Below are 14,472 nucleotides of genomic sequence, written 5' to 3' on the forward strand. Positions count from 1 at the left end.
AGTGAATCATAGCATGAGTTTCCTATTCTTCTGGAGTATATGTCTTAAATTGGGCACTTCACCTATACTTTCCTCTTTTTTTTTTCCCCCACTTTGCCTTTTTCTCCTGATTGTTTTCACATACACATACCTATTCTGTTTGTCCCACTCTCTTATTTAGTAATCAGTATAGGCCCTGTGCTGGGGTTTCGGGAGATTAATTAAGGTATGCTTTCATATGAAACTCTATTCTGTGTTGGAGGGCAGAAGGAGGTTACATTAACAAATAAAGGTGTATAGTAGTGTCACTGCGTTATAATAGAAGTATTAATGAGCATGAGGTAGCACAAAAGAATAATGAATTAATTCTGCTTGGACAGGTCAGGAAAGGCTTTATACAGGAAAGAAGTATAAAAGTGGCTCAAATTAAAATTAAAGTTTAATTCTTTAAGATGTTATCTGTGACTTTGATTATAGACTGTAGTCTAGACTAAACTGTTTAGACAGTTTAAGAAAAATATGAAATTTAGTAGTAAAGTGGTCAGAAACAGTTGTCTAAACTTCAGCTAGAAGGTGTGGGGATGGGATATATAGTAGTGAATCTTGTAAAGGTTATATGGAATATAAGTGACTAGAATGAAAAACCTTCTGAGTATCATAGAGGACTGCAGACTATCAATTAGTAAGATACTATTTATTAAAGAAAACAGTGATCAAATATAATGAGACCCTCCTTTACTCAAGAGAAATGAAAACTTATATTTACACCAAGAGCTGTTTACAGCAGCTTTATCCATAATCATTAAAATTGGAAACAACCCAAATTTCCTTCATGAGATGAATGGCTAAGTCAACTATTATATATATCCATACAGTGGGTAAACTCAGCAATAAAAAATTTCCTGTGAATTAATCTGCTAATTGTACTTATTAACACTGCCTTGCTGACTCACATTCAATTTAGATTTTGCCTCAATTCTGAATATTATTTTCTGGTTGTACTTGTGTACAGTGGACCCCTCTTTGCTTTTTACATTACTGTGTTCTAAGCCTCATCGGTCTCTTGCTTTCTCTTGACTCCACCAGGCGCATTCCTGCCTTGGTGCAGTGTTTACTTGGTTTACAGTGTTTACTCCCTGTGTACAGAAAATACTTCTCCTACACATCTGCATGGTTAACTCCCCTATCCATTTCAAAATTTCTCTTTGAGGCCTAAACCCTTCCACCATATTTTAGATTCGAATTCACCTCCCTTCCTTTCACCCCCAAGCAGTCCTGACCTGTTTTTCCTGCACTATCTTTTTTAAGTCTTAATTTCTAATGTACTGTGTGACTTAGTTATTATGTTTATTGTGTATTGTCTGTCTTTACTTCCACTAAAATGTAAGCTTCACCAGGGCTAAGATCTTTGTCTGTTTTTTTCATTGATGTATCCCCTATCTCTAGTGCCTGGGATATGGTAGGCACTCAGTGAATATTTGTTGGAAAACAAGAGTCCTTGATGTAAGAATAATCATCTCTGCGTTTTTCTCCTAACAGTGTCTGGATTCAGATTCTTAAAATAAGTTAGAAGGCCTGTGACTTGATGCTTTAGAATTTCTCCAATACAGTTGAACTGTTATGATACTTAGCATTGCTCAGGAACACTGGCTTGAACCTCAAAGCTCTTCCTGACTTAGATGATAAATAGTTACCTCCCCATGAGGCCACCTTTTGAAGTATCATATAAACACTGTTAGAAACAATGGATAAATATAAACCTGTTCATGTGGCTTTTGAATTTTCTTTGTTCATTTTGAAGGTCTTCCAACTTTTGATTCTTGGCTTGCACACAAAATGAGACTGGAATTGTTTCTGTAGTAACATAGGAACGCAACTCACCAATAAAAACCCATATACTTAGGCCAAAACATGATATAAGAGATAAGAAAGTGGCCCTAAAGGTTAGGAGAATTTGGCTTTTAGACAATGGACAAGGCCATTCTGAGAAACACCCTTTTAAGTTATTCACTTGGAAATTTAGGAAAGCTCCAGCAGATTTTGTATCTCAGAAAATCATAATATTCAAGTAATTCTTGAAACATGGTATGTAGCACAGTATATTTGGTTCAGTGTCTTAAATTGCATAGGAAATAAAATTAACCTCTATATAATACAGTACACTTAAGTTTCAGTAGTAAATAAGTAAACACATAGAATCTAAAGACAAAAAGCCTTAGTTTCTAAAGCAAGTATGATAGAAACAATTAGTAACTGACAAAATTTAAGTGTTACTCAGATTTCTATATTCTTCCTGTATCTTTTTCAATTAAATTCTATTCCTATACTGTATTTACTATTAAACTTGTAGCCATGATTATTTCTTGTTTTTCTGATGCCTTTTGAAAAGCTGCTTTCTTCACTTTAGGATTTTATTCCATAACTGCCATATAGACTATTTGAGTTGACTTTTTAATTTAATCTTGTTCTGTATGTATTTTTTATCTTCTTGGACTACCAATCATTTTTTGCCTTTCCTCTTCCCCCTACTCCTCCTAAAAGTGACAAGATATTCAAATTTAAAGCTGTAGGAAGTATTAATAAAATCTTCCAGAAATTCCAGATATAAATTGCAGCTGGCATACCTATTACATATATTACATATGTATTTGCATATGCATGTATACATATTTGTATTTCCTTTGCTATGATCTGTATTTTGCCCTTAGTGTATTGTAGGCATCTTTTCATGGCCATATGGTATTTTCCATTTAATTTTGTTTTTAGTAGTTTCAAGTGAGATTAAATTAATGTATCATAAACTCATGATTTTAACCATCTTAAAATGTATAATTCACTGATTTTTAGTATATTCACATATAGTATATTCACAGTATATACTAAATACTGATTTAGTGTATCCACTACTGCGTGGTTCCAGAACATTTTCATCACCCTAAAAATAAATTCTATACCCATTAAGTGGTTACTTCTTTTCTCTCCACCCTACTTCCCTGGCAACCACTAATTTACTTTCAGTTTTTATGGATTTAGTTATTCTGGATATTTCATGTAAATGAAATTATAAAATATATGATCTTCTGTGTTTGGCTTCTTTCACTTAGCATAAAGTTTTCAAGGTTCGTGCATGTTGTAATGTGTAGGAGTAGTTCATTCATCCTTTTATGGCTATCCATTATATGGATATAACACACTTAGTGTATCTAGTTAAGGAACATTAGATTGTTTCTACTTTTTTTCTCTCACAAATAATGCTGTTGTGAATATTCATGTACAACGTTTTGTTTGAACAAATGTTTTCTTTTTTTGTGTATATTTCCATTTCATATTTAACAAGTGAATAATATTCTAATGCATGAATTAACCATAATTAATATCTTATTTATTATTTCCTAATTTTCTCTTTCATAAGCATGGTGTTTTATCCCTGAACATTTATGTTTATGTAGTTTTCTGATTTATTTAAAATTATTTCCTGTTAGTGATACTAGCTAATGAATTCTTAGAGTTACAATTACTGAAATCATAGGGTGTACATTCTGATTTATATACTCTTACTTCAATATATGTTGCTACATTGTCTACCAGAAAAGCTGTACCAATAATAACGTATATAATTGTTATTTTTTTTCATGTCCTCATTGTATCATTGTTAACATTAAAAATTTTTAACCTGATAGGGGAAAATATCTTTTTGGCCTTTTATTGATATGAAATATATTAAATATTCTGTTATTTTAACTTGCATTTATTTGCAAATGAGATAGAGTATATCTTCATGTTTATTAAAAATCTTTTTTTGTAATTTTCTGATTATGACCTTTGCTTGTTTTCTGGAGTGAGTTTTCTTAATAACCCGAGAATAGAAAAAAAAAAAACAAAAACTTTTTACATCACATGGAACTAGCTTTAATGTAGCCCATTTTGATCAATAATGGCTTTTTTTTTTTTTCTCCCTGTTGGTGGTCTTTTTACATGATTACTATTGGTATTATTTTCTGCTTATTTTTTATTTGAGTGTTTATTATTTCTGTTTTAAAACATCTGAAATATTTTTCTTCTTTTGGTTTTATAATGTTTTGTATAATTTGTGAATGTTTATAATTCTAAAACCCATAATCCCCCCATACTTGGATATTTGCTTCTGTTTGGAGCCATATGAGTGTAGTGGTAGTACTCTTAATTACTGTATTTGCTGTAAGCATTTCCGGGTGAAGAGCAAGAAAAATGTCTTTAGTATTTGTACTTATTTGTAGATACAGACAAAATGGTCTTTATGTTTTACAACCAAACCAGAATTTTCAAGGAGTAATTTTAATCCCCCAATTTAAATATTTATTTATTTACAGAATGAGAGATATACTAGTGGTTTTAATCTTTGTTATTTTTGGATTTTTTTCAGGTTTATTTTACATGAACTTTACTTCCAAACCCCATTAAGTTAAGAATGCCAAATTTAGATTTGGCTTCTGAATGTGAATACCACATAGAAAAAAATACTATGACAATACTTAAATAATATCTACTATTGATAACATTGCCTCAGATATTTTTGAAAATCTTTTTTAAATACATGAGAGAGGGAAAGAAATTTATAATTCTACCAGATAATACAGATTCTTGGATTTAGCAGGAATTAATGGTTTCTGATGGTAGTTCATGCTTATGTTTATTTATCTGTATTTGTAGCCAGAAAAATAATGCAATATTTCCAGTTTGACCTGATGATTTTTGTGGAATTAGCATAGAGTAACTTACAGTACTTGTAATTATCAAGTTATATTTTGTTTAAGTAATGGAAAGTTGCTGTCTCATTAAATTTTTTAATATATAAATTCAACAGTTTTGATCACTTTTAATGCTCAAATATTGCTCACATATTACTCATTTTTACAGAACAGGGAGGAGATTGCATAGTTTAATGGACTTTAGTTCATTTTTGTAAGGCATCATAATAATTTTATGTTCTACATCTTTCCGCATTTCTAATTTCAGGAGTTGTTTGTTCATGTAACTTAATATTTTTATTTTATTAAAATTGTTTTTACATGTCTTTCCTTTAAAGTCACTATGACTCTTAAAATGTAAAATGTTTTCAAAGTTTTGATACTCCGTTTTTAAAAATTATTGAGTGAATGAACAAATGGTTTTGTTTCTAATGCACCTACCATCTACCTATAAATGTCATTTAAAAAGATTTTTTTTTAATATTTATTTATTTTGAGAGAGAGACAGCATGAGCAGGGTAGGGATGGAGAGAGAGGCACATTTGTTGCCAAAAAATTGAAGAATAAATGTCATATTCATGCATTAGAATTAAATTCAGCTTATCACCAAGGCAGATTTACTTGTGGTCAGTAATCTTTTCTGTTTGAGGGCCAGTTTCCACATTAATGAAAAGATTATAGTTGCATTTATTTTCAGTTGTTTGTGAAAGTTCAGTACTGTTTGGGTTCGAAAATTCTGTTTTCAGTGTGATTAAATATTCTTTTATTATATCCATCTCTGAGTAGACTCTTTGGCTGAAATCTCAGAAATTAAGTTAACACCTACTATAACTATGTGTGATATGGTTGTAATGGTGCATTTGAATGAATTTTGTTTTTGAACTAAAACACTTTCTGTTTATTTGGTTTATTTGGTCTTGTGTAAACTTTTTCTAAGGTACTTAATGGTAAAATACTGTTTCACTTTCTCTTAACATTACTATATTTTATAACAAAGGGTTTTATTTTAGTTGCAAATGAGAACATTTTTTCCAAACAGTACTCCTTGAGCCACTCTAAAATAATGTGATTTGTGGTTCACTTATTTACTTTTTTGGCAACAACTGTGCTAAGAATTTAAATTTTGTATGAAAAATATTCACCCCAGACACACTAGATATTTATTGCCTGTTCGTTCGTTCGTTCTTTCTTTCTCTCTCTCTCTCTCTCTCTTTCTTTCTTTCTTTCTTTCTTTCTTTCTTTCTTTCTTTCATTATTTCTGAGGCTATCATTGAGAACTCATAATCAACCAGGAAAACCAGTTGACTGATTCTCCTCTATCTGTCAAATCTTGTCTTATGAATAGAGCAGCATGAAATTACAGCGAACAGAAATGGGTCTAGGCAGACTCTCTCTGGGCCTCTTCTTTCTCATCTACAAAATGAAAGCAGTGTTGAAATTTGATTACAGATAATTTGGAATCTAGTGGATGGTTATTTGGTCTGGATGCTTCTGGTTGTTTATAACTGACCTAGAGTGAGATACTATATTATGATTAAAGCAGTTAAGTCCTACAAATAAGTGAAAGCATTTTAACGTAAAAAAATTGTTTTTAATGTTTTGTTTACTTTTGAGAGAGAGAGAGAGAGAGAGACAGAGTGTGAGTGGGGTAGGGACGGAGAGAGAGGGAGACACAGAATCTGAAGCAGGCTCCAGGCTCTGAGCTGTCAGCACAGAGCCCAACATGGGGCTTGAACCCATGGACCGTGAGATCATGACCTGAGCCAAAGTAGGACGTTTAACCGACTTGGCCACCCAGGCTCCCCAGCATTTTAACTTGTTAAATTTTCGCGTGATATTTTACAGCCAAAATAAAAACTTTACATAATGAGGACATAAAGGCTAACATACTAACAGCTTTAAAAAAAAAAACCTAATCTATAAATTGTGATTTATAGTAGAGTTAGTAACTATTTCTTACTTCATACTAGGGGTTAAGTCATGACATAAATCTGGACATGATACACCTTATTTGATACATTTTTTGAAGTAAAATTTCTTTAAGATTTTCATAGAAATTGTTTTTACATTGATAGCTTTTTTGATTATGTTAATGACTACAAATAATACACATAACTTATTTTTAGGGCAAAGATAATAATTGTGGTTTAAACATTAAGAATTGGTATTCTTAATATTTGCAATGAAAAGCATTCTATTCTGACTTAATTTCAGTGCTGAGACATTTTCATTTTTCTGGTAGTTGTAGTAACAACATGATGTTGTAAACATCATGTTTCAACTAGGGTACCAAATTATAATTCCTTTTGGATATGTGTTTCCAAATTTAATGTTGGTTAAAAATGTTATACATTGAGGTAGGATAGAGAGTGAGTGGTTGACACATAGATGTAGCCAATAGTGCAAACTATATATGTCTTCTAACTTTTATTTTCATACATTACTGACTGTGCAGTTGATTTTGTTTGGTTTCATAAAAGGTATAAATATTTGGTAAGGTATATGGGACCATGTCCTGTTGGAGATTTCAGTGTTTGGTTATGAGAGACGAAAAGATCATTTTGGGGGACTGCGACTTTAGAAATTTGGCTTTGAAATTTTCCTGTATAATTATACTAGGAATTTTCAAACAATAGCAACAATTTACAGTACTTTTCCACATGGTGGTTGTTAAACAATAATTGGAAGATGTAGAAGACGTATTTTGCATGAACCAGGCATTTAGTTAACATTCCTTAAACTGAACAACTCTCTACTTGATCTCTAAGTGGTGTTCTCATAATTCACAAAAGAAAAAAAAACATACTAACTATTCTTAGGCCAAAAAAGCAAGACAGCTGATCTTTAAAATGAGTTTGCTTGTAACTTTTACAAAAGTTACCAGGTAGAAAGTGTATATATTTTTACAGTTGAAAATGTTATAAGCTGTATAGTTTAATATTAATAGTTTAAAAGTAGTTAGTTTTCCTAACCAATCTTATAAATTCTGAGGTGCAAAGCTAGCAGATTCATTCAAGCTTTTGCTCTTTTTGCCCTGTCAACATTGGCGTATCAATTTTGGGAAGAATGATGGCCCTGACACAAACAGGGAACCTATTTCTGTGACTCGCAAATACCTTCCCTTCTCCAGTAGAACAGGATACAAGGGACCAACTTGATTTACATGCTAGGTGTATCTCATATTCATCTTAACTGAGTTCATTTTATTTATTAGGTAAAACTAGTGTTTACTGCATCAAGATAATGTGTAGCCATCTTATTTGGGCTATTCACTTTGCAATTGTAAACTTGATAGCAGGTTTCTTAAATATCTGTGTGTTGTTGTTGTTGTTGTTGTTTATTTTTTTTAAAGAGATATCCCAAAGTTGCAGATGGCTGGCTCATCTCCAAATACCTCTTCAAGGTACTCTATGCTGGTGATGTCTCCCGCCACTGAGCTGCGCGGGAGCATGGAATTGACTTACTGGGGAGGGCTATATCAGTTAAGTGATCTTTTTTAGTACATTGCATGGGTTTTGCAAAGCTTTCTTTTTTTGTTTTGGTTAATCCAGAGAGCACAAATATGCTTATGCTAATTTTTAAATTAATATCTTGATGTAAACCCACTCAATATAATTATTTACTCTCCTTCCTTTCTCAGTGACCCCCTCCACATTTCTCTATGTTCCATGGTTTTAATGACTTTTATTAATTACGTCTATCAGTGTAATTTACATTTTATTATAACTCTTAATGATATAATTATTAGTTATTTCCTCGTTTTTGTAACTACTGTGTAATAATATTTGTATTACATGCAAACTGGGGGCTTAGGGAAGCTGTGTGATTTTAACAGTCACTGAATGAAACATACATGGGCAGTATCAATAACTTCTTTGCCATTCTTGAACCATTAGTGGGAATATATTTCTTAGTTTCCTTTCTCCCAGGTAGAATGCATGCTTTTATTCACTTAATTCAAAACTTTTTTTTTTAATTTTTTTTTTTAACGTTTTATTTCTTTTTGAGACAGAGAGAGACAGAGCATGAATGGGGGAGGGGCAGAGAGAGAGGGAGACACAGAATCGGAAGCAGGCTCCAGGCTCTGAGCCATCAGCCCAGAGCCCAACGCGGGGCTCAAACTCACGGACCGCGAGATCGTGACCTGAGCCGGAGTCGGACGCTTAACCGACTGAGCCACCCAGGCGCCCCTATTCAAAACTTTTTAATTGAGTTCCTGCTGTCTGCAAAAACACTGCTGGGCTCTGTACTTATGACCTAGCCTTTTGTTATATTTTTTAATTAGAAAAGAAATATATAGTCATTCTTTCTAAGGATTATAATTAAGACAAAAGATAGAAAGTAGAAAACAAATGTCTTCTTATTAACCCTCATTTCCACAAGTAATCATTTTAAACAGTTTCGTTTGTTTCATGTTCTCTACATGTAGCCTTAATCACTACTGAAACAAATTATGCTTGATTTCTTTGGGGCTGCACATTGATGTGCTGCTCTCTTTATGGATTTCAGCCTTCAGTATTCTAATTCAATCTGCCAGTAGTCTAAGCCTTATGTTAAAACACTGGTAGAAGGAAAAAACAAAACCTTTGTACTCTACTCAGAAAGATGGTAAAATTACTGGGATAAAAAGCTTATTAAGTCAAACTCAATTTTTGGATTTTTGGTGAACCTGGTCATCTTAAATTTCGTGGAAGGTTAAGAATGGACTCAGTTTTACAGTATAGATACATATTATTGGTATTTGTGGTAAACTCCTTACCAGTGAATAAGACATTGTCAGTAACAAAGAATAATAATCATATTTTGTAAACTATGATTCATAGTTGCTAAGTGACTTACTTGAAATGTCCTGTAAGTAACATACAGCATTAGCAATATAAGTACAACTGAGTATCCAATCTAGGTTTACTCTTCTTAAGATTCAACTTAATATGTAATTAAAGTATTTTTAAAGTGTTTAATTAAATTTGATTCCTCTTTTTAGAATATATGACCTTTTATTTAGAAAATTAATTATCATTGTCATTATTTTACTTTCAGAGCTGAGTGATCTAATAAATATGAACCTCAAATAATAATAGTACTTTTTTTTTAAAGGAAAAGATTCTTTTTTGCAGAAATGGGAATTTTCTCTGTTTAGCAAAACTATAATAGAAAATATTAAACTGAGTTTTATAAATTAGCAGTAAGAAATTGAGGACTGCTGTTACAAAATTTAAAGTGAAAAGTTAAAGTTGTATATCTAAATACTAATATATTGGCAACAATCAGTCTACAAATGACTATTTTCCTTTAAGTGTCTGAAAACTTTCAGAGCGGTCAATTAAAATTTGATGGGACTGTATTTTATTGCTTGTCTAGTCGAATGACAGTTCCAAGGTAGTAGTCTTTGATATGTCATTGATGTGATGTATTATAACACTAACAAGACTTAAATTTGTGGGACCAGTTTTTCATTTGCTCTTTACATAGATAAGCACTAATACAAAGGCTGGAGAAAGGAAGTCACTTAACAGATTCATTTATATTTTGTATTATCAAAAGATAATGTGTCATTAGCCACTACTTAGTAGAGAACCACTTTAGAAAATTTAGTCCTTGTTCTCAGAAGGTATCTTTCTGGATGTGAACTAAGATATAAGCAAAACACAAATATATTGCATGATATGAACAGACATCTAACTTAAGTAATACAGAAGAGTAATTTTATTTTATTTTTAAAAATTTTTAGAAGAGTAATTTTAGAATAACATTGGACCCGAGAGATCACAGGCCATTGTTAGGTGCTGAAAATAATGCTGTTTGGTGGGAAGGATACCACATAGTTGGTTAGTAGCACATTACCTTTTAGTCTAGCTAACTTTTCACTCTTTCTTTCTTTCTTTGCCTTAAAATGATGGAATGCTGATAAGTTTGGGAAAGTTTGTTAACTTTGTCATTGCTAAAAGTTAACTTTTAGGAAAACATAACTGAAAGCATATTATACACTTACCACGGGCTTTAAAAATAATTCTGTTAGTGACAGTGTATTTCTTCTCCAGAATAAAATTTCTTCAAGATATAAACTAGTTGTTTTCTTGAAGTGTGATTTGCTTTTATGGTTATTTTAAAGGAAATGAAAGTATTTGAGGAGTGATTGTTTATTCAATAGTTATTTTTGAAGGCGTGATCAATCCACTTGTAGCTTTGTTTTTTGATTTTTCTGTTGAATAGTGATTACAGACTAATACTCTCAGTACATCTTTTGCAATTAATCTGTGTTTAAGTAAAAGTTGTCTTCAAATAATAATATTTCAAGTGACCAGTTGAACACTTCCATTATTTTTAATTAAATGTAACCTTTTCATAGATGCAGAATTTAACTATTTAAATAAAATTCTAGGATATACAATTTACACGAGAGTTTGTTTGGAGGCTCTAACAAGGGAATGCACCTTCTCTTATTCAAAACAGATTCTTTTGAATGTGAAAATTTCAGTGTCTTGAATTCAGGACTTGACTTTGGACATGATGCACATGGAAGAGGAAGGAAGGCAGAATCAAGCCAAGTTATCCTTACATCTAGTTTGCGGAGTAGATAAAAGTATTGTGGAGATAACTACAGGTTATTTTTTTAAGGCCCTGCAAATCATGATGATATGTCATTCTGTTAATTGTTTAGTCTCTTGGTTTGTAATCTGGGAAATCTTGCCATGGTCTCTTGGGTGAGAGTCTTATAGATAACACATCTTACCCATACCTGGAGTCCCACAGATTTAGTGCCCATTCCTTCTGTTTAACCTTAGCCTAGATTTTGCTTTTTGATATCTTTGTTTCCTCTCCTCCAAAATGGGGCTTTGTTCTATTGTTTTGGGATTTTTTGACAGCTTTATTTTAAAACGTCTTAAGTTATTTTCTTTAGCCATGTCAAACTCATGAGAAGATTTAAAATAAAGTTGACAGAGAAAGCTTGTAATATTCCCTTTCTTTAAGATCTCATTTTGGAAGTCTGGCAACCATACCTCTCATCTTAAATTATGGAATGATCCTACTTAGTAGAAGCCAAAGAAAATTAATTGAGAATAGAGACGTATTGGGGAGGTGAATATAAAATGGTTGATATGTGAAAAGGCTGAATTAGGGAGCAAATTTTAAGGACTTTCCTAGATTCTGAGCAAGTAACGGGAAAAATTTAATTTTGCATCTCATTCCCACTTTGTTGACACTACAGGGGAGCTTGGGTTCTTTAACTATTTGTATGATAATAGCAGTAACTGTAGTAATAATTGTTAACGTCTGTACCAGGCTGTCTACTAATTGCCTCACACAGATTATCTCATTGAATCCATGATAACAGTGTTATGTAGGTACTACCATTATTGTTAACTTATAGATGAAACTCAATTTACAGAGTGAAGTTAACTTATTAGCTAGAAGGTGACCTAATTCAGATCCCTCCCGACTCAAAAGCATCTATTCTTAACCAATAGGCATCTTACCTCCTCTCCAAATGGCTAACAAATTGATGTTGTCCCAAAGACAAAGTATATTGAGATACTGTACCAGGAATTTTTTTTTAACCCACAGAACAGAGGGGGCAAAGGAAAGTGGTAGGGAGAGATTAGAGAGGAAGACAGGAAATTTTAAGTATTCCTATAGATTTCTGTTGTAGGTAGTAAGCTTTGATTTTTAAGGAGACATTGAGTTATGGAAATAGTTATGTAAAGATTTGTAGATGCTTTTGTATTTTTATTTGTATAGATAAAGGTGTGTTTGTCCAGAATGTTTGACATTTGTAATTTAGCATGCGGATGTCTTCTGAGATTGTCTCTAAACTGTCACTATAAAAAGATATGCAGAATTTTAAAAATCGAATTTTTATATGCAATTAAGATGATCTCTTTTGTGTTGATTCACCAGTTAATTTGTTTAACAAATATTTTCTGAATGCCTACTGTGAACCAAGCATGTGTCAGATGTTAGAGATTGATTTAAAGACAGATAAGACAGTCCTTGCCTTACTGATTTTACCCCCTAGTATGTAAGATAATCAAGTAAACACTTATAAGGATAAATAAGCACAGAGTGCTGTGTCAGCACATAGGAAGGTGTTGATCCACTGTAGAGATCATACATCGGTTGCAAGAAGAAAAGAACTTTAAAATGTCCAGAATAATGAATACAAGTTTCCTATCATGATATGTACAATTTCTATTGGTTAATTAACCATAAGTAAATTATTAGAAATAGCAAGGTGATCTTTTTAAAAAATACCTATGCCTGGGCCTGCCCTTAAAGATTTTGATTATTTAGCTTGGGGTGGAGCCCATGCATGTATATTTTTTAAAAAGCAGCCCAGTTACTGTTTCGAGCTCCTGTGGTTGGAAACCACTGAAGTCTCATTTGAGACAGTTCTCCTAAGACAGTGCTTGCTGACAAGAACACTTTTGATGTTGCTAGAGAGAAACTATTACTGGGGAAAGGAAGATTTGAGATAGATAGATAGATAGATAGATAGATAGATAGATAGATAGATAGATAAGGAAACACAGATTTAAGATGCTTCTACATTAAGATTAAACAACTTCCTTAGGTAAGAGTAATCATTCCAGAAAAACTAAAGAAAGTATTAAGATGTCTCTTACATTCTGCTTAAAAATGCTCAGAATACAAAATGGCTCCCACAGATCCACCACTGAAGAGTCCCACATAGAAATAGTAATACTAATAGGAGATAACACAAAAGAACATTTGTTTGTGAACAGACCCATAATTACCCAAATCTGAAAAAAATTATAATGGTAAATGCCTGAATGAATTTTGATGGTTTGCCAACTAGAAGAGAGCAGATGAAGGACAGAGGGAAACTTGATGGCTTTTTAGATGGGAACGATTGGGTAGATAATGAATGATCAGTGAATGCAGGATTCTAGTTCATCATGTTACTTAGAGGGTAGACCACACATTGTTTTATTTCTTTGAAGTTTCCTTGTGAAGAGGAGGAAAGGGGTTGTGTTATTATTTTATCTGTTTCTCTACGTAGAGAAAGGTTTAGAATGCAACCGGTGACATGTGAATTAATGGTTAACTAGAACCATAAGGAGGGTTTTCTGGGTGCTATCTACCAGATGGTTAGTCTCTAGTCCCTTTTTCTTTGATTTGTTTGATTTTATTGTTGACAAAACTATGATCCAAATCCATTAAATAAATTGCCTAAAGTAGCACAACTAATTAAAAGTAGAGCAGGACTAGATTTAAGGCTTTTGGCCAAGGAGATCATTACCCTTTTCACTATAGTACATATGCTGCCTTTATTTTTTAGAATTTTATTCTTGCATTTTGAATTTTCTAGTCTAGTTTTCTTTTATTTTGTATTACAATTTGTCTTCTGAAGGTCAAGTAACCTGGTTTGGTTATGAAAGTCCTCGTAGCTTCTGGGACTATATCAGAGTGGCTTGCCGGAAGGTTTCACAGAATTGTATCTGCAGCATTGAAAATATGGAAAATGTCAGTTCCTCTAGAGCTAAGGTAAGAAATAAATAATAATATGCAATGTATATAATCTAATCCTAAACAGTTTTGACCCAAATAGAAAATTCTGAGCTCTTTGCTATGTAATTTTTTTTTCTTTGTTGGGATTAAGCACTTGACAAAGTTTAACATCTTTTGTAGGCTTGTTTCCATTTCTTTTAATTGCATGTAGTTATTTTAGAATGCTGTTGAATCTTCACTGTGGCCTTAGGAATAGCAAAAGGATTTGTAGCTAGTCACTATGAATTTTTTTTTT

At 32.3% G+C, this 14,472-nt stretch overlaps 1 protein-coding gene across 4 annotated transcripts in view; it reads left to right on the plus strand.

Moving 5' to 3' along the window:
- The window catches only part of RUNDC3B (RUN domain containing 3B), a 154,097-nt gene that overhangs the window by 44,010 nt on the left and 95,615 nt on the right, over positions 1–14,472 (plus strand). For 2 of the 4 annotated variants that reach the window (XM_042965617.1, XM_042965625.1), the window contains exons 3-4: positions 8,059–8,109; positions 14,080–14,213. In XM_042965617.1, the coding sequence (XP_042821551.1) occupies positions 8,059–8,109; positions 14,080–14,213 (185 nt within the window). The remainder of the gene's footprint in view (positions 1–8,058; positions 8,110–14,079; positions 14,214–14,472) is intronic. The other 2 variants (XM_042965600.1, XM_042965609.1) reach the window with 1 other exon arrangement.

The sequence above is a fragment of the Panthera tigris genome, chromosome A2 (assembly GCF_018350195.1).
Source record: "Panthera tigris isolate Pti1 chromosome A2, P.tigris_Pti1_mat1.1, whole genome shotgun sequence".
Classification (NCBI taxonomy): Eukaryota; Metazoa; Chordata; class Mammalia; order Carnivora; family Felidae; genus Panthera; species Panthera tigris.